Genomic DNA, 27,699 nt, shown 5'->3' with positions numbered 1-27,699 from the left:
ATGGGACTGTTTTGCCTAGGAGAAAAAAAATGCTGAACTTCAGTATTTCTTTGTCTGCTTAAACTGTGTTGTTTCGCTGCAGTAGCTTGAAATCAGCCACCTAGAAGGTAACAAGACCCATGTGACAAATCAAATAATGTTTCTTTAACTCAAAATATTTTTTTGTACTGGCCTTTGTTTCTCAAGCAACAAACTGACAATAATACAGCTCAGGTTTAAAATAACACCCCCTGCCCCTCCAATTTTTGTAATATTTTAAGAGAAGGAGTTTTCAGTATGGAGTTTTGGCCTTTTGAGATGTAAAGTTTTATGACGTCCTGTGTTGTTGTGAATAATTTCCTTAAAGCAATGATAATTATAATGCAATTCCCAGTTGTCAGTTGAGGAAAAATACCATTCATCAATGGCAGTAAAGTTAGTGCTGAAGTATGCAAGCAGTACTCATACTAGTAAGAGTTGGTATTTGTAAGCAGACGTAGTCACACCAAGTAGCACAATTGGGTACTGGCTCAACTAAACCTTTGCCTACACTGGCAATCTTTCCTTTTAAACAGCTTTTATGCCCTAAGACAGTATGGAATCACAGTTAATGCCCTAAAAATAATGCAGTTTGACTTCGAAATGCTAGAAACTTGATACTGCAGTCTTTGTACAGAAAGCTCCTTGTGAATGTGGCCATTAATAGAAGCTATTTATTGTCAGTCTCTCCTACGTCGCCACCATACAAATGTACAAATCCAGGTCTGCGAAGTGCAACAACTGTTTTGCAGATAATTGTTGCTGTGTTTATCCCTCTGTCTCTGAAGTTTGTTTGTTTTCTTCCTAGAAGTATTTAATCATCCTTCATTTAATTTATTTAGACAAAGTAGAACATTACTTTTATTGATTAAATACTTCTGGTGGAACAAAATCAAAAGGCTTTCATTTCAGTGTTTTAGTGACTGCACTGTTCTGCTCTGCTTGTGAAACATAATTACACTGCTTCCTAATCATCAGCTCATCAATAAGAGTCACAATGTAGGCGCCTGTTACATTACAAAGAAGCTTTTTACTGCTTTAATCTTTTTTATTATTATTATTCAAAGCATGTCATGTTCTGATATAATAAAGTACAGCAGAATCCCTCCGTGGGGTAATCTCATAAATTACTAATACACTTGTAACTGCTGACTTTGTTTTTAACGCTACATTTAAGGTTCTGCCTTCAGTGTGAACTTCTCACTTGTTTTTTTAAAGAATATATTGCCTGTATCTTTACAGAACTAGTCACATCTCAATGAAATAGGCTCTAGTTATATTCCTTATCTTTGGGTGGAGAAAGGCAGAAGGCAGGGATGTATTTAACTGAACACAACATTTGTTTTCAATTGCTGAGAGACACTTAAGAAATATGATTCATTTGGAAGGCTTGGAGAACTTGTGCTACGTAATAGTGAGCGTCAGGTCTCAGATGGTGACATTCAGCTCCCTTCTGAAGTCAACAGCAAAACTCCCACTGCATGTAATGGCAACAAGGCCAGACTCTAAATGGAAGCGATTATAGATTATTAATCGCTGACCTGAAAATAAAACACTGCAGTTAATCTTCTGTGTAGATTTATGTAACAAGACAGAGATTTTCATCTTGCTTGCATAACAAATGAAAAACTGGGTATGCTAAATACTGCCAAATGCACTCTAATCTTTCATTTGATGGTGACTAAGACTTTTGTACTATATATGCAACTATACTTTCAGCCAAGAACACAAACACTATTGTGGCTTGCTTAAATGTGAGGTTGTTATTTCACCTCAAGAAAAGAAGTAACAACCCTGCAGTACAGTAAACTGGCAATAAGCATGATTTATCACTAAATTAGAAGGAAGGAAAGGGAAGGACTTCTGCTTCTAGCTAGACACTCATTTGAGATTCTTCTCACTCTCTCTCTTCAAACATCAGTCTCCTTCCTCTATTTCCTATGCATCTTCACAGTGCTGCAGTTGGCATGGTCAGAAGTAACAACTGTATTATTGCATAAGTAGATATGCTTTATATGAAATATTTCTAATAAAATTTTTTGGTTTACTGAATACAAGTGTGCTGAACATGAATTTTGAGCTGGGTATCTCCATGTATAAATGACCATAGCCAGGAAGAATGAATAAATTCTGTATAGCTTCATGCTAGGAAGAGCTAGTAAGTTGTGTATAAGCTATGTACCTGCTCGGCTATCCTGTGCATTAGACAACATCTCAGTGGCACACATTACGATGCCTAGGGATTTCCTATTTGGAGAACTTATGTGTTTTCCAAGTCACAGCTTGCTGTCACTTTGCCTTTGTGGTTGTCCTCTGAGTTGGTAAGAAGCCTGACTGTCCCAGAAGACATGGGAAGTACTTATCTTAGAAAACCTGAAGGGGTCAAATTTGCTGGTGATGTAAACTGATGGTTCTGTTGTGGGCACAGCTTTTGGTCCTGTGCTTCCAACAGTAAAGACCATCCATGCTGATCCTGTGCTATCATAAACACTATGGAACAGTTTGATCCTAAATATTTTTAACCTGCACAGTGCCCTGAGCACTTTTTCTGACATAACTCACCCTGCTAGACTTCCCCTTGCCTTCATTCTCTTCTTGATCACTCCTCATGCCCAACAGCAAAAGTTGGTAGGACATGACCCTTTTCGGTAAGCACAAATGGCATCTAGACATACATTCTGCACTACATGAGCTGAATTGCTAAAGTGACGAGCAACCTCAATCAATCAATGTTTGCTCAAGATGATTACTAGAAACTCTCTGGAAATCTTTAAATGGCCAAGTCCCAGCACAGTCCTCCCACATAATTAACTAGATGGGGTAATCAACGAGGGCTCTCTCTTTCTTCTGTTACCAAAGAGATTGCCAGCTCTCATTTCGTTCTCTCCCTGGCATTGTCCCATTCTTAGAAATGCAACTCAAGGATTAAAGCAACAGTGCAGCATAGCCCCTGAGTTCTCAAAATGACTCTCAATAGCCCAGCACAGGATATGGATATTCTATGAATATCACTGATTCATTTTCACTGTTAAAAACACAAATACATAAGAAACCATTTTAGCAAATACATTCCCAGACAACTCAAACAAGTATGGTTTGATTGTGTTGTTGTTTTTTTATTTTCCTTTTAAGCGGCTCTGGAAACAGGATGATTCATACCAACACTGCTTCACAGCACACAACTTTAATTACTGCCAAACATTCTTTCAAGTAACACTTCAACTCAAAACTGTCCTGAATCCTTGCTGTTGGAGCTAATGCATATTCCCTTTTCCCCTTGAGATCAAACAGTTATTTTTTACTGCTACTTTTATCTGGGAAGTATAGAAATACTTTCTGTAAGGCTATTTGGTGGGCAATTCCCTACAGACATGACCTAAGTCATAGACTTTTCCTTAAGGACAGAGACCTTTGATCATAATAAGTACAAGGTGGGTTGGGTTTTTTTTGTTGTTGTTTAGCTTGTGGACTACAGCCTCAGAGGTTTTTGTTGTTGGTTGTTTGTTTTATAAAAAGAGCAGCAGCAGACGTTTTAGTGTTGCTGAGAACTCTCTTATACACCGTTTCAGTGGCTGTAACAGCCAAGAGTGGGAAATGTCATTGTACGTTAGTGCACCATGTCGTCTCCAGCCAACTCTAAGGACAGAGACTGGAGATTTAAATCCAATAATTTTAAGACAACTTATGTGAGAGAGAGAGGAAGCAGAACTGTGTGGCCTGCTGAAGAGAGGGAGCATATCTTGGGTCTGATCTCTGCTATGGGAATAATTTGGATACTTTACATTAAAAGCAGCTAAAACTGGCAGTTCACATAGGCATAAGAATAATAATAAGAAGCTGTGCCTGGCAGTATATAGAATGTGTATAATGCATATCCATTTTAGAAAGTCTCCTAGGACATCTGTTTTGGGTGCGGAATATAGTTGTTATTTGGAAACAGAAGACAGACATTAAAAAATACACTGCAATAAGCTCTTCCTATTCCCTTTACAGCTGCTCTCCTGCTGAGCCCAAGGCACACCAGGATAATGCCACCAGTAAACGCACTTCTCACTGGGCTAGTACTGCCTACTCTACCATCCAATTTTTGTTTTAATTATAGCAAAAATCAGACCCTCCAGAAAGATCAGCAGCAGGTTTCAGCTAGGTAAGCATGGTAACCTATAAGCTTTTTTGCAAAGCATGAATACTGTTCTCAAAGAATATCTGCACAGAAGGTGCATTTGTATTTTCAACTACTTATTGAGGTACCCACAAGCTGTGCTTTATATGCAAACCATGAAGAAAAACAATAAGGAGACTTACAGTTCTGGTGACTCTTGGTCATACTCTCCGAGTCCAGGGCATGGTAGAATTCATAGGCCGAACGGCCCAGCAGCTCCTCTGGATGGTATCCAATCAACTCTGTAATTCTTGGTTACGGAAAAAACAGGTATTTAAAATTCAGGTCAACGTAGCCTGTGCAGGGAAGCTACCAGCTCTAGTCCTTAGACTAACAGAATCAAAACCACAATATGAGAAATTCTGAACTTCTGAACATATGTGAAGCTGTAGAGGACCTCTGATCATATTCTGAAATATTTCCATGTTCAGAATAAACTGCCGTTTACTGCCACTGGAAAATCACTGCTTACAAAGTTCTTAAGCTGTCCACTACATGCGGAAACTCCCAAATACCATAATTCAAAATCAAATGCATGTGAGGGGGGGGTAGTGGTTGGCACCACCAGGTTTAGAAGTATGTGTACATTTTAAAAACACAGAGAAAAGGGTTAAATAACTAAGTTGGGTATTGCACTGAATAAAACAAAAACGCAAGGTGAGATATTAAAGGCAGTTGAAAGAAAAAATAAGCTCTGCCACTTAAGTGTTTCTCAAGTATACAAGAACTTTAGCATATGGATTAGGTTACTTGGGTGACTAATCCACAAACTAAGTAGGATTTTGCACAAAGAAAGGTATGATCTCAAAAACTAGACTTTTTTCAGAGCCTTTCTTGAGTACATAGGGAAGGCAGCATTTCTCACAAGTTCCTGACTACATGAAAATAGGTCATTGGACTGTGCAGATGATTTTTCTCTAGTGAAGGGGGTGGAGGAAAAGGGTTCTTTTTTCTTAAATTCAATTTGAAACACCATCACAAACAACTTTACAGGCAAAACTGTTAGGTAAAACTAAATAAAATTTTTAAAAATCATCTATATGTATTCAAAATCAAAGATATAATATCTTCTGGGAAATGAAGGAAACATGACTGTTTTCTAAGTGAGCCACAACACTTAGATGCCTTGTCCTAGCTTTTAAACTGCAGTAACAATCTGTAACATTGCAGAGAGCAGTATCAAAAATGGCTACAAACCAACTGCTAAGCTGTCATAAACCTTGAAAAGCTGGGAGGTTTCCTCAACATCTTGCAGCACATCACTGCCATCAATGTTAGTGCTCAAGTTTTATGCCAATCAAGTCATGCCCTTGGAAAGGCTTTATCTGCCACCACCACGTTTGATTAGTGGTGTCGCTGCTTTTAAGAACCACATCCTCAGGTTTGTGTGCTCCCTGGAAGGACAGCCTTGGCCCAGCCTTCCAGACACAAGCATGTCTTTACAAGACAGACATGTAAATACTGTAAAACAAACAGTACAAGAGCATGGCATTCATCTCCTGGATCCCCCTCCAGCAAGGAAGACACAGAAGATGGAGCTATTTTGTGTATGGTTTGAACGCCAAGGCACTGAGTCAGCCTTTCCCTTGCCTCCACAGAACAGTATATAGCTCATACCCCCAGGACACCTTGGTTTTGTCACTCTGAAAACTACTCTCCTGAGTTCCATGGAATGAACTTGGGTTTATAAAGGTTCAGTTGAGCAAAGGCTTTAGTTGGTTTTATTTAGATCCCACTTGAAGACTTATTCTTTATGGTTACAGTTTTATTTACACTAGAGTTAGATGAACAAAGGGGAAATTCTTCAACCAGGTCTCAAAAAGAGGCTGTTTTTTTTACTCTCTTCACTGACAACCTTCTGAGCTTTTTTAATTGTACCTCAGTCAAATCTGTAACTTTTCTCTGAAACAACAATTGCTTTTTCTCTTTTAATAAAAGCAGAAGTTCTGAAAATGAGTTGGTCAGAGCTGAACCTTCAGGAGAAAACAACAAACAGAGGGAGCCCTACTGAAAAAGTAAGGCTCCCAAAATACTGTTGCTGCTTGCCTTTATACAGTCAGCTGGGACACACTAGTGTAAGAGGCCAAGGGCTTCTGCCAGGACCAGTGTAAATATACAGTTTTTAAAACCAAACTAGGACCTTTGGTTATATAATGGCATAGTATCATAAAACCATCCAGGTTAGTTTGGAGCTCGTGACAAGGAGGAGGTTTTAAAAAAAAAATAAAAAAAAAATCAGGAAGCTGAGGATTTACTTTTAATTCAGTCACTGGGAGCTGAGAGCCAAGTCAGGGTTGAGTGGGGAGAAGGAAAATAAAGATAATGGGGAAGAAAGAAAAAAATAAGTGTGATGTATCCAGCAGCACCAATGCAAATCCAAACCCACATTTCAGCCTTCATGGGTGTCAACAGTGGAACTGAGATAGCAAGCAAAAATACGCATTACAGGATGCTGAGGGACTTCTAACAATTATCATATAGGGATTGCTGTCTCTAAGCCAAATTGCCTATTCCAGTCCTGCAGTTCCCCTCTCAAATTGCTCCTCACCAATCAGTTCTTAAAGAGTGTTCTTGTTATAAAAATTTCCCTGCTTGTCCTTCCATAGAACTACTTGATCACAGAGGTGTGATCCTCCTCTGACAATAGATCTAATGCAATCTCAAATGAAAGTTAGCAAGTGGTGGGTTGATATCTTTTTACTATAACCAAGTAAAAAGCATACAAAAAGACAGGAGTAAGATATCAAAGAATTACCCACAAACCCCAAAACACTGGCCAAATTCTAAACCTGTCTCCATCACATCCATCCCGTGACTCTCCCAAGATGTTCATAGAGGAAGACTGGCCACAGCTGACAGCCTGAAGCATCACCTGGGCCAGGAGGCAGCGAGTGCTTCAGCAAAAGTCCAGCACTAACCTCACCTGAGCACTGTTTTGAGGTTTGACAGTGAGGTGGGCCCTGTAAACTCCGTGTGCTTTCCACAGGAGCCTTATCCTGAGTGAATACACAGAGTGAACACACTAAATGTAAAAGAAAAGGCATCCCACAGAGCTAGGAGAAGGAGGAGTACACACTAAGAGAGTCACAGAAATGTATATGCCCCATGGGACCAAAGGGTCATTTACAAAACCCGAGTCCAGAACACAAGACTTCTACTTTTGCTTAGACACCAGACAGAAAATTGCTCTTTGGGCAAGCTGTGGAATGACAAAATTGGAAAACAAACTGTATAGTGGTTTTGGATGGCATTCCCACCATGGTACAGGCTTTGTGTTTCCTTTGTGTTTGTAAAAGCTAAATTGGTGCTAATAGGATAATAACAATTTTTGTTGAAGACAACAGGTGGGCTGAGAGGCTGTTTATTCTCTCCTTAACCATTTGTTTCTGAAGACACAAATACCTTTGGGGGACTCTTAATTTTGTCAGACTGGCCCATCAGTTTTCTGAGCTAAACTTGTCACAGTGATGTACTGAGGTCAAAATCTCAGAAAACATGTTAAAATGGTGGGCAATAGCCCTCTGCAGTAGCAGATCTGTCTCAGGCACCACTACTTAAATGCTTTTTGAGCACTACTTCAGTTTCTCTTAATATGCTTGTTTCTTGGGATGTAAGTTTTGTGCTTAGGATACACAACAGAGAAACAAGCATCTGAATCCTATTTCTAGATTTGTACAACCTTGCCCTACTTTATGTCTTTGAGACATGGCAAAGCAAACAAAGCTTCCTGCTTCAAAGGCTACATCTCCTACCAGATGAGCTATTTCAAGGTTTGGTTGTTTTTGAAATTGTGCATTTCTGTGTCTTTATAGGAGCACAAAGCTTTTTATTGTATACCTTTCTTGAGTTAAAGTAGTATTGTAAGAACCATCAGGACTAAGTTAGGCTCTTTGTGACAAACTGCTGCAATGTTTACTGCTCATAAAAAAAGAGCTGCGTGTGTATTTGTTGGGTGTGTGTGGACTGTGTGTGTGAGGGTATGGATCTCTTAACAAAGACTTTCTGTATTCATACTATTACCAAGTTATTGAAGTTAAATTGGTCTTGACCAAATAAACAAACAAAGTTAAAATTAAAGCAGAACGAATTTAAAAAAAAAAAAAAAAAGAAAAAAGGAGAGGAGGAAGGAGAGGAGGAAGGAGAGGAGGAAGGAGAGGAGGAAGGAGAGGAGGAAGGAGAGGAGGAAGGAGAGGAGGAAGCAGAGGAGGAAGCAGAGGAGGAAGCAGAGGAGGAAGCAGAGGAGGAAGCAGAGGAGGAAGCAGAGGAGGAAGCAGAGGAGGAAGCAGAGGAGGAAGGAGAGGAGCCCAATGAAGCCACTAAGCCTGGGGTAAAGCACTCTGACAGTCTGCTGGTGCAGACAGCAGGGCAGTCAGTCAGTCCTGCCAAGCACCCCCATTTCCTCTTGAAAATATTAATGGCTTCTTCTACTCTAAGACACACCAAAGAAAAAAAATGCATAATCAAAATCCTGGGATTCCTCTCTACTCCTCAGAGGGAAAGCTGGCCTGATCAGGTGTGTCTGCCCTGCTAGGCAAAGTAACTAGATGGGTACATAAAAAACTTCACCAGGACTTTGTTCTACTCATTTTATCTATCTAAATCAAAGTTTCATTATTAACAAAAGAAGCTGGTCATGCTTTTTTCTTAAATGTAGCACATACCAAAAGCCAGTTTTGCCAAATGTGGACTTTTGGCTTCAGAACAGTGTTCAAGGCCAGGTTGGATGAGGCTTTGAGCAACCTGATCTAGTGGGAGGTGTCCCTGCCCATGCAGGGGGGCTGGAACTAGATGATCTTGAAAGTCCCTTCCAACTCAAACCATTCTATGGTTCTATAATGACTAACACTATTGACCCTGCATCTTCCTGCACCATCCTCTTCTGCATCACCATACATCCTCCATCACTCCTTTTTTTTTTTTTCTTCAACTCTTCCATTTAAATATTCCAATCAAGAAAAAGTAAATATAGACTATAACTAATTTGGGTTCTTGTAACCATGGACATAAATTCCCCAAAGCAAGCTATGCCCTTATAGTAATGGTGAACCCGCTTTTCAGTGCCAGTGTTGGGGAACTGGTTTGTGACACAGCATTCTGATCTGCCGCCTGCACATCTTGCCCTGTGCAGAAAATATATGTTTTCTCAGCCTTCTCACCTGTCATGCATGCTGCCCACAGCAATTATAGGCAAACAGGGCTTCCCTCTCCTCTCCCCAGCATCCCAGAGAGGTCGCAGGGATGAAGGTGAAAAGCCAATGCCATCTTCAATGCCACGTTTCCCTCCCTGCTTTCAAAACCATGGTACCTTCCAAAACACAGCATATGATTTTCTTTTGTTATGCATAAAGCAAAAAGGCTGGGACTGTATGTGCTTGGACACCTGAAGTAGTTTTGGGGTTTTCTATCAACTTCAGATACAGTTTTCACTTTTGTTTTGTGTATTTTCTTGCCACAGAAACATATTGCTGCTATTTCTATCTAGCCAGAGCCTCAGTGGCTCTGCACATGAAGATAAACTGAGCATCACCTACGCCACCAAGGTAATAGAACTCCCTTCATGCAAAGACTGGCCTTTTTTTCTGACAAGAAACACCCTTAGAGGAAATCTTCCCCAACACAAAACCATTGTGCTGCTTAACTAAATCCTCACTTGGATTACTGAATTGTACTACTGATCAGCATTTCCGTATTACGGCTAAAATAATCCTTCCAGTAAACGACTTAGCCCAGATAAGTGGAGAAGGGAACATTTTTAAATTGCTCTCCAGGAATGGCTGAAGCAGGCATTTAACAGAACAATCTATTTTTTAATCTATATATTTCACAAACCTTTCTTTACAGGCTCATAACCTTGCAAAAGATGTTTTAAGAACACAAATGTATCCCACCTAACCACTGGTAAGTCATAGGCCCCCATAGATAAATTATTTTTGGAAGGCCAAACACCCGAGCTAGCATCTCACACATTTTGAATGAGGGCAGGCCAGTCTTGCCTGCTTCATATCACATCAGTCATGTACACTCCTGAGGAAAAGCCAAAAGAATCAAGGCACTTCATGCCAGCCAACTAGTTGTTGTTACAAAGTGTTGAAAGGTAGCCAGCCTATATTTTGCATGTTGCTTTATTGCAGACAGAGACTATGAGCTTTCCTAAGATGACAGATGTAATCCTCATTTTTCACAAGGATAAGTTTCAGCTTCATGTACAAGAGCAGCTCTTTTTTGTACCCACTTGAGCTTCATGCTGAAGGTGGGTGCAGCCATTTATTAAGGTCCAGCATGGCTGCCGTTCACTAAGGTGCTTCCCTCAGAAATCCTAGAGTTTCTCTAACTGAATGCCTCAAAAACAAAAACTTCATGCCTCCTTGAAGCAGATCTGCAAACGGGATACTCAGATCACTGCAGAAGCCTAGGGGAAGCACGTTGCTCTCAATTATACCAGCCCTGAACTGGAAAGACAAAATCTCTTATGGAGAAATGAGCTGTGTCAGCCCTGCTGCTTCACTGCAGAAAGGCCAGAGCAGGTTGGAAAGGGTTTAGGCATCTGACTGGCACATGCTGCTTTTCCTCCCCCACTCCTCAGCCTGGATTTACATTCCTGCCATAAGCTGCTCCTTCAATGCAGTTTGTATAATAGCGCTGAATTTGATAAAAACATCTGAGTGTTCTTCCATTTTTATGTGTCTAGGGATGAGTTGCCTGTTGGAGAGAAATCAACATCCCTCTGGGAGGGAAGCAAGAGCCAGGAGGTTCTACTGGGAAGAACCCTGAAAGGTGTGTGAGGTCTCTGCCTTCTCTGGGCTGGCTGGCTTTTTACAGCTTTATCAAAATCTCAATAAAATGTGAATGAAATATGTCCAACCAAAACTATCTAGTAAAAGACATGCTGGTTTGTTGCCTGTTTTAAAGAGAAATCTCTGAAATTCCTTACAAGCTAAATCCTCCAGAGGAAGCTGTTGTATTTCACTGCCACATTAAAAATTTTCCCTGTAAATCAACTCCCACTATTTAAGACATAGCATAACATTTCATTATTTTTAAAATAAGCATGTGTATCTTTAATGGGATAGCATCAGTCCCTCTAATTCTCATTTATAACTCCTTATGCATCAAGTCTGGCAGAGACATCTGAATGCTGTAACACAGTGAAATCCTCTGTTACTCTCCTCTAACCTGCCACTGAACAGCCCCAGTAATTCAGAGGTACATTGCTTTTAATGAGTCACTAACACATTGTTGCTTCCCCCCCACCCCAGCAGCAAAATCCTATTGATATCTCAATATTTTCATCCTAAAGGTATTAAAAAAGGGAGAAAAAAAATATTATATCTGAGGACACTTCTAGTTACAGCACACTTGCTGCTAAATTCTCAAGAGAGGTCAGAAGAAGGTCAGTCACAAGTTTCACACTTGTAATCTTGCTTTCATATGCAGCTGCTAACACTGCTAGTTTATACAGTTGTTTCATCACATTGTTGAAAATAATCTTGCTAAGCACAGGTTTTAAAAAAACCTTTTAAGGATGAAAAAAAATAACCAAGATCTCTGTGAGTTTTCGCATAAAATGTGAGAATACAGATCATCTCATTGATAACCCTCCAGACTTCAGGAGTTGCTAGTACCTCTGAATTTCATAGAATCAATGAGCGGTTTGAGTTGGAAGGCACCTTCAAGATCATCTAGTTCCAACCTCCCTGCATGGGCAGGGACACTTGCCACTAGAACAGGTTGCTCAGAGCCCCATTCAACCTGGTCTTGAACACTTCCAGGAATGGGGCTTACACAACTTCCCTGGGCAACCTGTTCCATCATCACACCAGCCTCATAGTGAAGAATTTCCTCCTAAACACTTCAGGAGACCAGTGTCATTAGACAGAAAACTTGATACGAAATTCAGGAATTATCTCAAAACAAACACCAAACCCACAGCAGTACAGAAAGGACTTTCTGGGAAAATGGAACAGGAGGACACTTAATGGGAAGGGATCTCTGGCTTACTCACACGCAGGAAAGATCGTTACCACAATGTGTAGACAGGGAGAAGAGGCAGATGGTATGAAATGCTATAGAGATCCCAGGGAAAATCAGACAGGCAGAGATGAGGGAGATCTCCATTTTTCTACTCAAGAGGAAAATGTGGGGAGTGGAGGACAGAGCCCCTTGCTTGACCCAGTATCTTCCCCTCCCCTTCATTTCGTCACTAAAAGGAGCAGATAGATAACCAGCAAACGTTGTTTGCTTTTCATTGAGCAAGAGGCTGCAACTCCATTTCAGAGCTGCAGATGCTCTGGATGCTTTAGCAATTCTTAGTTAATCTAGAGCATAAAGTACTTTTCCAGCTAACCAATGACAGCATCCTGGGCCAAACCAACCATAAGGCAGTCCCTGACTAAGGTCCATAAGGCATGTCATTGGAGGCATTCTCAAAAAAAATGAGGTCAGAAATCCTGTGTACTCTTCAGCTTGTTAAAACTCAAGAATTTAACACTGAAGGCTTTAAGCTGCCTCACCTTCTGCCACTGAACTTGAATTCCTCACTGAGCAGGAGGAGGAACTAGAGCAGGAGTACTATTTGCATAAACTGAGATTTGAAATAGATTAAGTGATCAGCTGAACAGCTCTCTTGGTAACAAACTGAACTTCTATCTAGTCCCTGCTTATCAGGTCCACACAGGAGGACTTTTGGAAGGACTGCTTGCTTTGCTTAAGAAGACAGAAACACTCATGGAAAGGAAAAATCAGTGGAGTTTACCTGTCATCACAGTAGGTAAATTTCATGTCCATGCTATGGCGACTCAGGAAGGTCTTGCTGTCCAGGGGAATATCGATGTTTGAAGGATGCTGGATAGGCTCACACATTATTATAAGGCAGGTGAGAAGAGGCTCTTTATACCCACACAGAGTGTGAGGAGGGCAAGTGTTATACACTTTAACTTGTCCAGTGCAGTGCAAAACCTGAAATAATGATTTTCAAATGAGAAACAAACTTAGAATGCACTTTATGTACCCACCAAAATGCCTTCTAAAATTGAAAACACTTATTATGGCTCAAATATAGTACCTTCCATGTGGCAGACTTGAGGTTAACAGTTCTGCCTCTGTTGGTAACGGTGCATTTCATCCTCATGAAGAAGTCACGCTCAGTTGACATCTCTTTGCTTTTCTTTCCAAAGCCTGGACCTGTACAACGAAAATGAGAAATTAGCTTTCTCAGTTTTGCTTCTTGATTTCTGCAACTTACAAGCATGAATGATTCAATAGAAATAACAGACAGATTCTCAGATCATTTATATGCAGAGACCATCAAAGACACATGGACCAATGAAGAGCAGTTTGTACAGCTCATACATAATCTTTAAGTGGAACTTAAATAAGACTTTGTGCATCTAAACCTGTATTTTAGCTTGCAGTACATAAATCTTTGCAAAGCATTGCAAATGAAAACATTATACCTGACTTGATGAAAGGAAAACACTAAATAAGGAGTTCTTAGTGCTATAATATATAAGCAATATTTGGTAAAACAATATATCAGCAAAGTATTGAATAACAGTTAATGATTACTCTAGGAATAAAAATTCCCTTTAGCACAACTACCAAATCTCTACTGCCAGCCAATTACTTCATTCACTTATTTAAAAAGCAAACAGTGACTCTCTTCTATTTTCATTATTACCATTTTTCAGACTCAGATTCTCTCGAATTTCTTCATGGTCACATGGATGAGTGAAGTCAAAAATGCTGTGTCCAGTTAATTCCACCTGTGCAAAAGTAAGAGCTATATTTAGCCAAATAAAAGCAACTAATAGTATTTGTCTGTTTTTAAATACCACCTATTCAGAGGAAACTGGTCACTAGAACGTGTTGTGCATCAACAGCAGCTTTGGGCTCATTTCCAGGATTTTTCAGAGAGGAACTAAGAGGAATCACAACTGCCAAATTTGCCTGTGGTCTGATCAGTGGTGTGCAGCAGCAGGTCAGAGTAGGTTTAACTCAGTCTCTTTTATCAACATTTTGTGCTGTGTCCTGTATTTAACCTGTTTACCTTGACTCCACAGCCACATCAAATTGGTGACTCACGAGGGAACACTAAAGAGCACATACATCCAACCACAATCCTCTGAAGATTTTGATTGTCTTTAACAACAGCTCAGTCCAGGTGTGAGAGCATGCAGACTGGGAATCAGGAGAACAGCCTTCTCACTACAAAAGGTGCCCCTGTTTTTCTAGTCCCCCCAAACCATCTGCTCTGTTTGCTGAGATCTAGTAATGCTCACAGACACACTGTGACCCTTCCTTTGTTTATCCTAAGCATAACTTCTCATTTTCTCCCCCGGCTAATTCCCTATCTTTGGATTTACAAGCATGGTTACAGTCAGCCTCATCAGTTATTTTCAATACTGAAGGAGAAAATACCCCAAATGACAAAGCAGAAAAAAGGGGAGACTCAAAAGAGCAGCTCTCTCTCCTCTGTCCCTTGGTCTAAGGCACAAGTTGCATAAATGCCCATTCTCCTCTACATGGTGATATCTAGAAAGGTAAGATTGCAGTCATAAAATATACTATAACTTTGATAGGGAGAAGGAAAAACCACCACAGTGTTTTCTGGTGTTCAGGCAGGTACTCGGGGTACCTGCCTGAGTAACAAGAAATTATATTTTCAATCTTTTTGCAGCGACACACAGCTGTTTTTCTGCATTTAGGCATAGGATTCATTTCTAGGAATTGTATTACAGAGACAGGAAAATGTTAGGGAACAAGTTACCTGGGTAAGACCCATGTATTTGTTGACATTCTCTGACAAGAAGATCATGTCTCCATCCTGTGTTACCACGGCAATAAATCCCTCCAAAGCTTTCAGGTACAAGTTGTCCATCTGCTGGTCTGCCTCTAGTTCATTCTCATTGTCAGCACATACTGAGAAAAAAAACAACCAAAAAAAACATCTGAAGTCTTCACCACCATAGCCAGCCTTTTTCAACACCAACATATCGAGTTATGAGGCAACACAATATTTTCCTGCTGTTAGAACTTCTTTCTACAAACCCTGTCTGCTGGGGCCTTGCTTGAGAAGCAAGCTGTATGCACAGTGTACAGAAGGGATGTCCTAATCTCTAGAGAGCTATTTTTCTAAACATCTTGGCAAATACAACAGACCCTCTATTCACCGTTAGTGTGTTTCTGCAAGATATGTTTTCAGTACATAACACCTATACACCCAGACACTGAAGCACCTCTTTTTTCTCTACATTCTTTTGGCCCCATGCAATCTTTATATCTCCTAATAGGTACAAAGTATAGGGCAAATCTTACAGAAGGTGAGTAAATTTGTGCATTCCTAACAAACATCTAACAAGACACTTCCATCAGGTCAGATTTTCTAAGAAGTTAAAATACTCTTCCTATGGAAGTGTCTGTTAACACTACCTTTAGAAAAAAACCAACAAAACACTTGAAGCTCTTCCAGCAGAAGCTCTCTTTCATCCCAGATACATCCTACTGACACCTGATTTTTCATCTGCAGATGTCACAACTGCATGCCACTTCACCAAACTCTGACAAGCTTTGTCACCCACCTACGCTCCTCCTGCCTCGCACGGAAGAGAGCCCCAGAGAGAGCCCCGCTTCCACCTCTTATGCTTGCCCATGCAGATTCATGAACACCTCAGAATTTTTGGAGAAGTTGTGCCACTGTTGTGCTGACATGTTATAATACTTATTAAAGCCTTGTGTTGTTTTGGTTACACATTTTCCTGGTGCTTTTTGGCTGTGCTCTAGAGACAATTGATGATGGCACTGTGGTGACCCTGTCATGTGTGCTCCACACTGCCTCTCTCCTGCGATGGGAGGCAGTAAGTAGGCAAAGCCAGAAGCAGGGAGGCAAGGAGAGGGAGACACTGCTCCTCCTAAAGCCCATCACCCACATGTCCACTCAGCACTCGTGTTCCTTTCTACACTTTTAAGCATGTTTCAGCTTCATGAATAATAGGGCTGCAGGAGACGATTTGTAGATGATTAGCATAGAAAAATTTTCTAGGTAGGAGCTGGCCCATTAATTACTTGGCATGTTTTAAGTTAAACTTCTGGGATTATTTATTTACTGGTTTTGCATCTGGTCTGTGTACCTCAGACATGCTGTAGTGAGCTTATCTTTATAATTTTGTCAGAGAACCTGTATATTTGCCAGCCGTCATTGCAAATACTTGTAGGCTCTGAATCAGGGGGGAAAAGAAGTCAAACAAAAAAATTCAACCCTTATTGTCTCAGAATAAAGAAGAATCAACTCCAGCCATACACTGCTGAAGATACAGGGCCATGTTAAGTTCCATCTAGATCAAAGGTGCTCCATAGTGCTCTCTGTGCCCCTCCCTGGTGGCATAAAAGTGCTCCAAGCTGAACCCACCACTGATTTTGCTGGCCAGAGGCTACAGCCATAATTCATCAACCTTATTCACAAGAACAGTGGAACTCAAAAGTTCCTGGGATAAGATTCTGCTCTTCTGTCATGGTTTAATGTTGCAATTTCAGCATACAGTTTTTGCTAGAACATGTACTGTTAGCACTTGAGTATTTAATTTTTGTTCTTCTCCTCCCTGAAACAGCACATTCATCACTTCCCTTCATGTTTCTTGTCAAAATGAGTATTTTGGAAAAAACTCCAGAAGCAAGAATGGGGTATTGCTCTGCAAAACATTATTAGAAGTGGTTTGGGTTTCATATTCTTTTGGATGGGGAAGAGGCTGAACCAAAATACTGCAGTTTTTACTTTGAAGTATTAACAAGCTATGATTAAAGGATGAGCCCGATCTATATACCTCCTGCACTTGCTAGTGCTTAAGGATGCTGAGGGATCAGTATCTGCAAGGCAGATGAGTGGTAACAAAAAAGGATGCTGGCTGCTGCTTCTGCATCCTCCTCCTGCTCAACATCTCTCTCCCTGGCAGCAGCACAGTATCCAGTGTGAAAACAAGCAAAGAAACAGGACTTGAACCCAGAGCCACTGGGAGCACTTGGTTTATCCCCCCCCTTTGCTTCCCAACACAATTGCTTGGTAACAGGGAAGAGAAGATGCCCTTTGGGGATGGCCAGCACAGGCTGGGGATTTATCATTTTGTGTCCCGGCAATGCAATTCTAACTACACACACAGGGGCCAGTTCCTCCTCAGTACAAAGCAACTGACTTCAGGAAATTACGTCAGGGCTAACATTTAAAATACAGAAAATACACAACAATATATTTGAGTAGTATGCACTTTGACCATAATGACATTTAGGGGTGGGGAAAAAAAAAAAAAAAAAAGGTAAGTGACCATCTGCTCCCAAGCTTGTTTCTGCTGTGTAAAGAATGTCAAGGGTCTTTTTTTACTTTTCCGGAAGCAAACAAATGGTTTATTCAGCAGGGATCATGGCTATAGCCCAAGACAATCAGCCAAGTGTAGGTTCCGAGAAAAAAAAAAAATGACTTTTCAGCTCTAACCCCAGACCCTCCTTTCCATTTTTTTTTCCCACCTCATTAAGATTGCATTAACAAAACATGACCATTCAAAGGCAGGAAGGCTATTCAAAGCATTTGTATTCTTAAATGCCTGCAACAGTGAAAGACAAACACTTTACTTGAGCTATCAGATGATTAAGTTTTCTTTTCCATGTATATAAATTATATTACTTGTACAAACACACAGAGAGGATATAGGATCACTCACATGAGGGCTGCAGGTTCAAACCCGTAGCATCCTAGCTGAGCACAGCACTTAAAGATATAGTCAGCATTAAAGCACATGGTTACAGGATTTTGTGGGATCAGAGTCCAATTTTTTTATTAAAATTACCTTCATCCAGCTGGAGGCACCTGTGACATGGGCTGGGAGGAGAGAGGGAAGAGGGTTTGTGCTGCTGTCCACGCCCTCTCACATAACCCAAAAGCATGATCAAAGTGTTTGGCAGACACCCTCCAGCTTCCCTGCTAACTCAATAAACACCACTGCATCCCCTCCTTCCCCCTTTGCAGCCTTAGTGGGCAAGGGGAGCTGGCAGGTTTGAGTTTCTTGTAGTACTTAATAAGGCATACTCATGTTTCAAAGATGGAGTGAGGAAACTGTGGGAACCATCAGACAGGTGACAAGTGCCTCCAGGGGCCACTATGTTGCTGCTGCCATCTCTTCTTTGTCTGTCCCCAGCAGCCTGCCAGGGAAGGGGTTGCACCACAGGTGCTCACATCTTCTGCTGTGTCCAGGCTCTTTGAGGTGCTTGCAAGCGCACAGTCCCAGAAGGTGTCATCTGTGCTAACCCCCTGAAGCATATCAACTACCTGAAGAGCCTTAGTCGGCAGCAAAGAAACATGCTGTGCATCACTGTGGTGGCCCCAGTATGCCCCGTATCAAGTAACTTAGCGTAATTGTAGTAATATAAATAATAGATAACAGTCCCTCATATGGCTACAGTTAGAGCATTATAGCTTACTCCCATTCTCCTGTGAAACACTACTGCAAGCTGCTCCCAGGAATCCCTATTGTCTTTCACTTTAGCTTAAGAAATTTCAGCTTCAGATGGAAAACATTTGAGGAAGCTGGGACCAAACGAAAGCAGGAGGTTAGCACATGACGGTGGGGGCAGAACGTGGTTTCCAGTAGGTCTGAGGTCACTTTATCTGGGTAGCAGCACCCCATGTAGGCTTGCTAGAGTTTTCTTGGTCTTAAGGAAAGGTGACCATAGCTTCAGTTCACCCTGATTTTTAGCTAGAGGTTTTCTCATCAGCATTGCTTTTCAAAATAGCTGCTAACTGAATTTTGAAATAAGGATGCATTTATTACTTTTTCTTGCAACTTTTTCTATCTCCCATAAAGGGAGCATCTACGTTCAGGCACAATGACAGTACAGCAGGAAGACTGGATTGCAGACACACCAGTATAACTATAAATTAACAGCACATTCAGCAGAATGAAGTGCTGTATTATTATCGGTCATATTATAGTTAAATTTATGGATCCCAGCCAAGTCTGTGCTCATATAACGCTGGGAAGCCTATGAAGGAGTGAGAATCTGTGTCTAGCTGAGATCAAGAGATCTTGAAATACATCAAGAAAGATACAGAAAACTGCACTGGCCTCCCTGGGGCAACTGTCAGAGCTACAGCAGAACCAGGAACACAGCAACTGTCCCCTGTCCCATTTTGATGGGTCATCCACTGTTCATATTGCCCCAAGGCAGCATTTCTTGGTTTGCATCAAATTTTGATATAGTATTTTTCAAACCTTGTCTCAGTCCTCAATAAATTTTGATAAATATTTTTATCAGCTCTATTTACAAAAAAAAAATTTCTAACCACCAAAGTAGAATTTTTTAATCAAGTAACTTTGAACTGTAAAGGCAAATGCTTATTGTAGTATTTATGATAACCTTTTAATGCTAAAAATAGCTCTTGTAAACAAGCTTTGATTAATTCCCACTGTCAGGATGTGCACTGTTCCCAAGTTTAAGAACACTTTTTCCGTAGATGCTTGCTCATTTCCTTCAGTCCAACCTTTTGGAATGAGTCTGAAGGCTCAAAAATCAGGCTCTCCTTACAAGAAATAACAGCCCAGGTATAAACAATCTCCTAGCAAACAGCCTAAACTCCTCTCAATACCTTTGATCTGTCTCAGGGGCATTTTTGGTCAGCTCAGAGGTGGAGTGTGATAAAAAGGGGTTTTACTGGAGGTCACATTGTCACCTCCACAGAGTTTTCATGCCTTTGTCTCTAATCCTGGACCCTACACATGTACCAGAAAGTTGCCTGAATATTGTGCATGACAGACACCAGGCTATAACTGATACCAGTAGGCAGAAGTTAGGGAAAATCCAACAGCAGCTCCATTCTGCATCAGAGAAAGCAACTTTGAGGCAGACTTGTCCCTTCCTGGTTTCTTGTTTTGCATCAAAGGAAAGCAACCGATTTTTTTATCCTTCCTTTTTCTTTATTTTTCTCTGTCTTGACAGGACAGTACATCCTGTTCAAGGGGATATTTTCAATGTGTTCAATAAAAGCTTTCAAATTAGATGCATCAAGAAAAAGCTACTCTTAAACTTGAAGCTTCCTGAAGGGCTCTTATCTCCAAGTGCACAAGCAACTTTGATAAAGAAAACACTTATGCTAGTCTTGTTTTGATTGCAGAGTTTGTATCTAGCCAAATCAGTCAGGTGCTGCTCCCAGGAAGCTGCTTTAAGTCCTGGAGCCATTGATGTTGAACAACAGGACCCAGCACCCCATCAGACCAGACTTCTTGAGTCCCATGGGACCTTCTGGTGCACCTTCCTAGTAAAGCAATGCCACTTCAAGCAGCTGAAGCACTCAGCACCCAGTTCCACTCTCATTTCTAGCAGCACGGTTGGCACAAAACTATTTTTCCAATTTAATAAAAGCAAACAAGTAGATATGCTATTTTTAAAGCACTGGTTTATGCCACAATGGTCTGAGCTTAGATGCAGCTTGTCCAGACATTCAAAAACAATGCGCGCAACACTTCTCCCTACAGTTTGTCCTCTCCCCTTAAAAGCCTAGAGAAAAGCTATTTTTTCCCTTCTGCTCCCTGCTGGCTTTCCGGCTCTGTCGTCTCCCTCCCTTGAAACAACTTCACACTGGCTTCCTCATGGCCTCCCTTCTCCCAAACAACTTCCCGTCTGCTTCCCTGTTCCCTCCCCGTTTCTGCTGCTGTCTGCCCGCACAGGAGCAACTCCCATCCAGTTTCCTTTGCTGAGTCTTTGCACAGAAAAAGACACCCGGATGACCACACAATTGGGATGGAATTAAAGAAAGCCGATAAAATTGTGTTTGCCTGATTAACTTGACTAAAAAGTCTGTAGCCCTGGCACACAGAAACTCACTGGTATCTCAGAGTTCTGGTTCCTGTAATGCCTTTAGCATGAGTACGGCCCAAATAAACACTTAAAATTATTGGCACCGTGTGCTAATGTCTATACAGGCTTCTGAAAGTCGATTCACTTTCTCATATCCAGACAAAAAGAGGCAGCCTTAGCAATGATCACAGTGTTAGCTGTTAACCAAGACAGATATTCTTAAGCAAAAGACAATTATTTCTCTTTTGCCATCTGTTAACCCCCCAAAAAGCATTAGGCTAATTTACTTGCTGTACTAGAGAAAAATAGGGGCCAAGTACTGCTACCAGTTTTTCTGACTACACAGAAGATCCCCAAATCGGGAAGCTCCACTACCAATAAGCATCAGTCTATTTTCAGCAGTGACTTCATGGGATCAAAACCTTCACTTGAAATGAACAAAGATCAGTTCTTGATATATCCCAAGCATTTTAATGTGATGATGGCAAAAATGTATTATGCCAACAGAATTAAAAGACATCTTGAAAAATATTTAAGATTATAATAATTAAATGATAGTTCTACTTAGCATTCCCATTATACCATGTACTGTTCTGTGCACAGCATGGAAACAGTATTATACAGCTATTGTTTCAGTTTGCTTCCTGTGATACTAATCTCAATCAGGCCGTCAGACGAACAGCCTGCATTTCTAAATGTTAAAGGCTTCCTCTCCAACATTCCCACACAGAATTGCCTACTGTGAAAATCAAAGGGAAACGTGTTACTAAGTAAAGCAGCAACTTTTATAAAGCAAAACCTGGTATTTTTTACCCTTTTGAACTCTGAGATACACAACCAGCTATTTCCTATTATGATAGGATAGAAGGGCCAAGCTCAGGCCCTGCAATGCCTGCAGGAGACGAGCACCCTGCAATCCAGAAGGCAGGATTTTCAGAAGCACGTAGCAGGAGAGCTCTCCATGAGGGCTCAGATTATTCACCTGCTGGAAGAATGTGGGCATAGGTTTCCCTAGGTCTTGGCATCCCGACAGATAAATCATTATGCAGACACAGCTAGTAAAACAGCCCAAATTACACAAGTGAAAAGCCCTATTTCGAGTCAGGGAATAGTAGGAAGGGGCATGAGACACTCAATGCCCACGGACTGAGGCTGGCAAGTTGCCTACAGCCATCTCTGAAACCCCATCCAGAGCATCAGCTTGCAGAAAGCTGAGGATGCAGTCCTGGGAAGGGCCTTGCTCTCTGCTCCAGGCAAAATTGCCATGAAATGAACAGATGTGCTTGTGCTTGAGTATTGTGCCCACACAGTATTATAAAATATAATCTGTTGTACCAGTAGGTTTTGATAGAATAAATAAGAAAAACAATAATGGAGCAGTAGGTTTTTGTTTTTTTCTCTACTATATTTTGAACCAGTTTTCAAGCTGCACTGCAAGCTTATTTTAGAGACATGGTGTGTATATATATAAATGAAGTAAATGTTATTTTAATGTCTTAATTAATGACAGAACAAATACTCCCACTTAACTCCAGTTTACACTAAGTGTCTGCCCAAATAATCAAAACTATTTCCATGAAGAAAACATAGAGCAAAGAGAGGGTCTGCAGTCTGGGGCAGGGGTTTGCTTCTCATGCTGTCTGCAGTCCTCCACCTCTCCATTTCCCAATTCACCTGTCAGAGATGACACAGTAACTAACCACTGAGCTCCCTGCCAGTCGAATCAGGCTCCTCAAACGCAACAGAGAATTGACGGCCAAATTCCAGTCTGCTAAACATGCATATGAAATAGGGCAGTTTTGCTTGGGGCTCAGAAAGGGTTTAGAGCAAAAGCAAGAGAGGAGCATGGACAGGCATCACACAAGCCCAGTGTCCATGTGCTCTGCACACTCTCATCAAAAGGAGAACAGCAAACCTCACCTGAGAGCCACAAGGTATACCAAGAATCAACTGGAATTAAATTAGATGGCCTCCCAGTGAAAGCCAGTGTCATTATGAAGTCTGACATTATTCAGAAGCCCAACATCAAAGACTTAAAACTGTTTTTAGAGGAACAGATCAGAAAAACAGCACCCATCAAATACTAGCTGTGTTAAGCAGCAATGGTGTTTATCTGTCCTGAAAGGCAGTATTTTTTCAACAAAGTTCACCTGCCAGAAATGCCCATATTCAATTTTACAGCCTTGTCTCCTGAGAGCAAGAAACTGTTTTAAACCTGATAGAGATTTACTTTGGCCAGAGCAATGCTCTACATCTGTGAATCTCAGGAGTCTTGGCAAGTGTCAACTGTCAGGCAATTGCATGAGGAAGAAATCATACTCTAAAGTAATTATTCTGATAGCAATAATGAACACTCTCTTTCTCTGATGCCACTTCTTCCAATGCCTGATAAATTTTATCTTTCAAATATCCAAGGCTCAAATTTTCAGCCTTCTTGTTTAGCTTGACTAATTTAAATCTTAGTTATACTCAGAAGAATTTCAGTAGCAGATGAGGTCTTTAGAAGCAAACAGTGGTTTGCTGGCTTGAGTTCTTTCATTTCTATGTATTCACATTGTCAGAAAAGAAATCCCAGCTCTTACAGAATATCAGTCCCTTTAAAACACCTTAAGTGCCATTTCTAAGCAGAGTAGCACTAAAGTTTTAAAAACCTTTATCTACATCTCCAGTGTCCAAAGATGCAGTGATGGACGAATCTGCATTTGACTAACACCACAAATTTTAATGAGAGGACTTAATCCAAGTCAGTATTTAGACTGTGGAAGTGCATTAGATTTAAGGCTAAGCAACTAACTAACTAGAGAAATACTGAAATATTAAATCACAGTCTGTCACTACTGTAATGTTTCATTTCCAGACTCCCTTCTAACTGCTGGGTCCTGGTGGTACTTAAAGAAAATGATAATCAGCTACATAAATCACATTGCTTTTCATACACTGTTACACAAAAATCATATATGTATGTGCATGTATGAATATTATATGTGTGGAGAGAGTTGTCATCTTTATCAAACAATATGAGCCCAAACCTTAACACTATAGAACCACTAAATAAAGGTTTTATCTGTAGATGTTTTTCCTCACCAAGAAATATACATGTATTTGAAAATTTCACTTTAATCTCGGCAGTTTCCAGGTAAGCAAATGTATTTTTCTGATAATGACAGCATCAAATTATTTCATGTCAAGATTCACAGACACATGGGTTATTTATATGATCTGTTACAGCCCTTCAGAAATTTCCTTTTTCCTACATTGTGCCAGTCTCTAGTTCATGCCATATAAATATTTGAAAAGCTGAAGCTGTTTTTTTATGAGAAAGTTACTATCAAATTGGCTTGGTGTCTGGCATGTTTAAAATAATTTACCTGTTTACACAACTTCTTCAAGTATTAATTATATGACGAAATCAGAGATAATTTGCAAACATCGTTCAGAAAATAAACTTTCTTTTCACAGAAGTAAATGTTAAAACCACATTCTATAAGCTAAGAAGAAAATACCCACATTCTATAGAATAGCCTTAGCAGAACCCAAATAAAAGCTACAAAGCACACAGAAACAGAACGGGACTTGTCCTGATTTATAGACTCACCAACAACAAACCAACTGCATACCTTACACCAAACAAGATTTCCTAACTACTTTTATTAAAGCAATTGTTATGGCATGACTCAACTTTTCTAAAGAGAGGAAGTGCAATTGCAATCTTATTGAGAGTTTTGCCATTAATGAAGGAAAAGATGAAATTTTGGGTTTACATCTTACAAACAATGCAGACATTGTTTTGTTCACATATTCTGGACACTTACAGGTCACCGTGTGAAAGTTCTCCCAGAAACATCAGTTGTTTTCACTGAACTCACAGGCTACTCAAACCACAGATTTTCATCAGACTGATTAGTCAAATACAGGTGCAAAATAAGAACACTGTTAATCTTACCTGTTTGCACAGGCTATGAAAGTGATGCTGGTTCACAGTTCCTGTTAGTCCAACACGAGCAAGATTCTGATTACACAGAATCCGTTCATGTCAAGTATTTAAAAGTTGTTAGCATTAGTTATCTTAGTCTACCTTGTCATGACCAATCTACTTACTACTCATTACTGGTGTGTAGCACAATTAGTCCTTACACACAAGTATTGGACAGAGCTTCCCAGCAGTCTTTTGAATGCACTGGCACAAACATGCTTACCATTCCAAATAAAAATGTACTTGTTTTGGCATAGAAGCTGAAGATGTATGTCTGAATTCTGATTAAACTCTTAAAAGTTTGAAATCTTGTAATGGAGCTTAAACCACAAGAATTTTGAGAGCTGTTTTTTTTAGAGAAGCAAAACTGCACCAGTTGTTAGTTTGGTAATGAAGACCTTATATGACTAATATCACTTAGATACTCAAGATTTTTCTACCCTAACTAAAATATAAGTAATTCCAATGACAAAAAATGCACCAACCTATCTTTAAATCTAGTTGTATTCTCACAACACAAGCAGCTGTGTCCTGTTCTCACTCTAGGACCCAGTACTCAGAGAACACCACACACCATCTTAGCAAGCTGCCATAGCCTAGCAATGACAACTTTTTAGCCAGATCTTACCTGAAGACAGAAGCTTGTGAGTGCGTAGAAAACTGATTGCCAGGCGCATTATGGATGCCTTGTCCAGGTGGGAACTGATGTTGTGGGGCAGGGGCAGCTCATGTGCCAGTTCGTAGAAAACCTCGGTTTCTTTGCTTCTTCTGCATCTTGCTGCATCTCTTGATTTCTCCTTCCTCCGTTCTGAACTGCTCCTGGTAGGTAAAGGAGAGAAAAGAAAATACATTTCTTGAAATGCAATTCATTATGTGAGAGAGTCATTTACAAGAGCAGATCTTCTCAGCAATTAATTCATTCTGTCAACTGGTTTAAAGCAACTGACCAGACATTAATATCTATTTGCTCCTTTTAAAATGGGAAGTAGGGCTCTGATTCTACACAAGTAATCCCTTGGACCCCCTGAATGCCCAAATGAGTATGTAGTATCAATACTTGCCTTATGTGAGATATTCAAAATGAAACAGCAAATTATTATGCCTGGGATTCAGGAAATGTTAAAAATATAAATTTCAATCCAGTTCAATCTCAGTTATTTTACTGAAAAAATACTCTTGAATGAGGTCACAATCCATTTTAAAGCTGAAACAATTACAGTGCACATGGCTGTGTCATAGATACAATGACTTGCAATGGCTATTCCCCATATTAAAATAAAAGTAGTAACAGGGTATAAACTGTGTTTGTATATACAACTGCCTCAGCTCTTAACCAGACACTACTCTGGAAAACCACCTGTGCTTGACCATGAAGGATACCAAATGGGAAGAAAATACTGTTGCATGCAAGAAATCCCTCCTTCATAGCAGCTATTCTAATTAAATCACCATTTCTCCATTGTCTATGAAAACAGATTCCTTATTGAGTAAAATAACATGACTAATAGAACCAGCCTCCTTCAAACTCCACAGCAAACAGAAGAGCAGGAAATAACAAAGAGGAAGACATTTTATGAAGCAAGTATGCAAAATTAAGCCACCAAAGGGCATAAAGCTAAATTTAACATGCAAGAAATACAACGGCTATATTTATAAGGGATCTGGGACAGGACAGTTTAAGAGGGAAATTCACTGACTCTAAGGTACTTTTATAACGTACAGTTCTAATTTCACAACATGAAGAACCTGAATCCATTCAAAACCATCAGCTATTTCAACCCCATGTAGCTCTGTGTATACAACAAGCTTCCTTCACTTGCACAAGTTGAAGTTTTGCACCTTAGCCACAGCAACACAAAATAGATTTCTTTTTAGGCAGACTCCTATAATACCATACCAGTGCAAACAGCATGGCTTGGATGAACAAAGAACAGGGTGGGGAGAAGATCAGCCCACTGGTTTTGCTGTTTTGGCTGTACATTCATTTCTAGAATCATCAGTGGCAGCTCTCCATTTGCAAAGCCACCTAAATATGAAGCATCTCATAACCTGCTTTTTCCAATGTCAGTATAAAACAATGAGCCTATAAACTGAAAATGGATCAACAAGTCCTATCAAAACAGGGTATTTCAAGAGATATATTCTCATGTGTGAAGATAATGATGAAAATAAATATGAATCACATCACTTAATCCTACAAACTGTTCCAATCACATCTGTCTCATAAAACTACAGAATATAGAAAAAAGTATTAATACATAGTAATGTATTCTAAAGAAGACAACCATTTCTAGAAGAACTAGGCTGCCTGCAAAGCTTCTAAAGTGGAACCCACAGGAGGCTTCATAAATTACAAAGAAGGAAAAATAGCCAGGCTGCATGTTAAATGCTAAGAGTAAAGTTACAGTAAAGTGTTTGCTGAGGCCAGGAAAGGCTGGGCATTCAATACCATAATCCAATGCAGAAATGTGCTCGTAGCATATCAGTAGGGTCCTTGTGCTGCAAAATATCTGAAGCTGGGCACACACTTAGGGACCAGATGGGTGCTCACCAGTGGGTGTGCTAACAGGAGAAGGGGCCTCATAAATGCTTAAGGTATCTTCTCAAGATCCATGATCAGCCCTCGGCAAACTTCTTACACAATTAGTTTGCCTGAGGTGAATATTTTCTAACATGGCATCTGTTACAGGACGTATGCACAGGATGAGACCTG

The 27,699-nt window shown here is 40.3% G+C and overlaps 1 protein-coding gene across 2 annotated transcripts in view; it reads right to left on the bottom strand.

The window, feature by feature from the left end:
• EPAS1 (endothelial PAS domain protein 1) overlaps positions 1 to 27,699 on the bottom strand; it is a 78,267-nt gene that overhangs the window by 10,361 nt on the left and 40,207 nt on the right. For both annotated transcript variants that reach the window (XM_051612976.1, XM_051612975.1), the window contains exons 2-7: positions 25,615 to 25,805; positions 14,946 to 15,097; positions 13,857 to 13,941; positions 13,242 to 13,360; positions 12,933 to 13,135; positions 4,324 to 4,430 (exon numbers count right to left, since the gene is read on the bottom strand). In XM_051612976.1, the coding sequence (XP_051468936.1) occupies positions 4,324 to 4,430; positions 12,933 to 13,135; positions 13,242 to 13,360; positions 13,857 to 13,941; positions 14,946 to 15,097; positions 25,615 to 25,805 (857 nt within the window). The remainder of the gene's footprint in view (positions 1 to 4,323; positions 4,431 to 12,932; positions 13,136 to 13,241; positions 13,361 to 13,856; positions 13,942 to 14,945; positions 15,098 to 25,614; positions 25,806 to 27,699) is intronic.

Source organism: Apus apus, chromosome 3 (genome assembly GCF_020740795.1).
Source record: "Apus apus isolate bApuApu2 chromosome 3, bApuApu2.pri.cur, whole genome shotgun sequence".
In the NCBI taxonomy this organism is placed as follows: domain Eukaryota; kingdom Metazoa; phylum Chordata; class Aves; order Apodiformes; family Apodidae; genus Apus; species Apus apus.
Note: the sequence above shows the minus strand (reverse complement) of the source record. Positions and strands in the feature narration are given on the sequence as shown.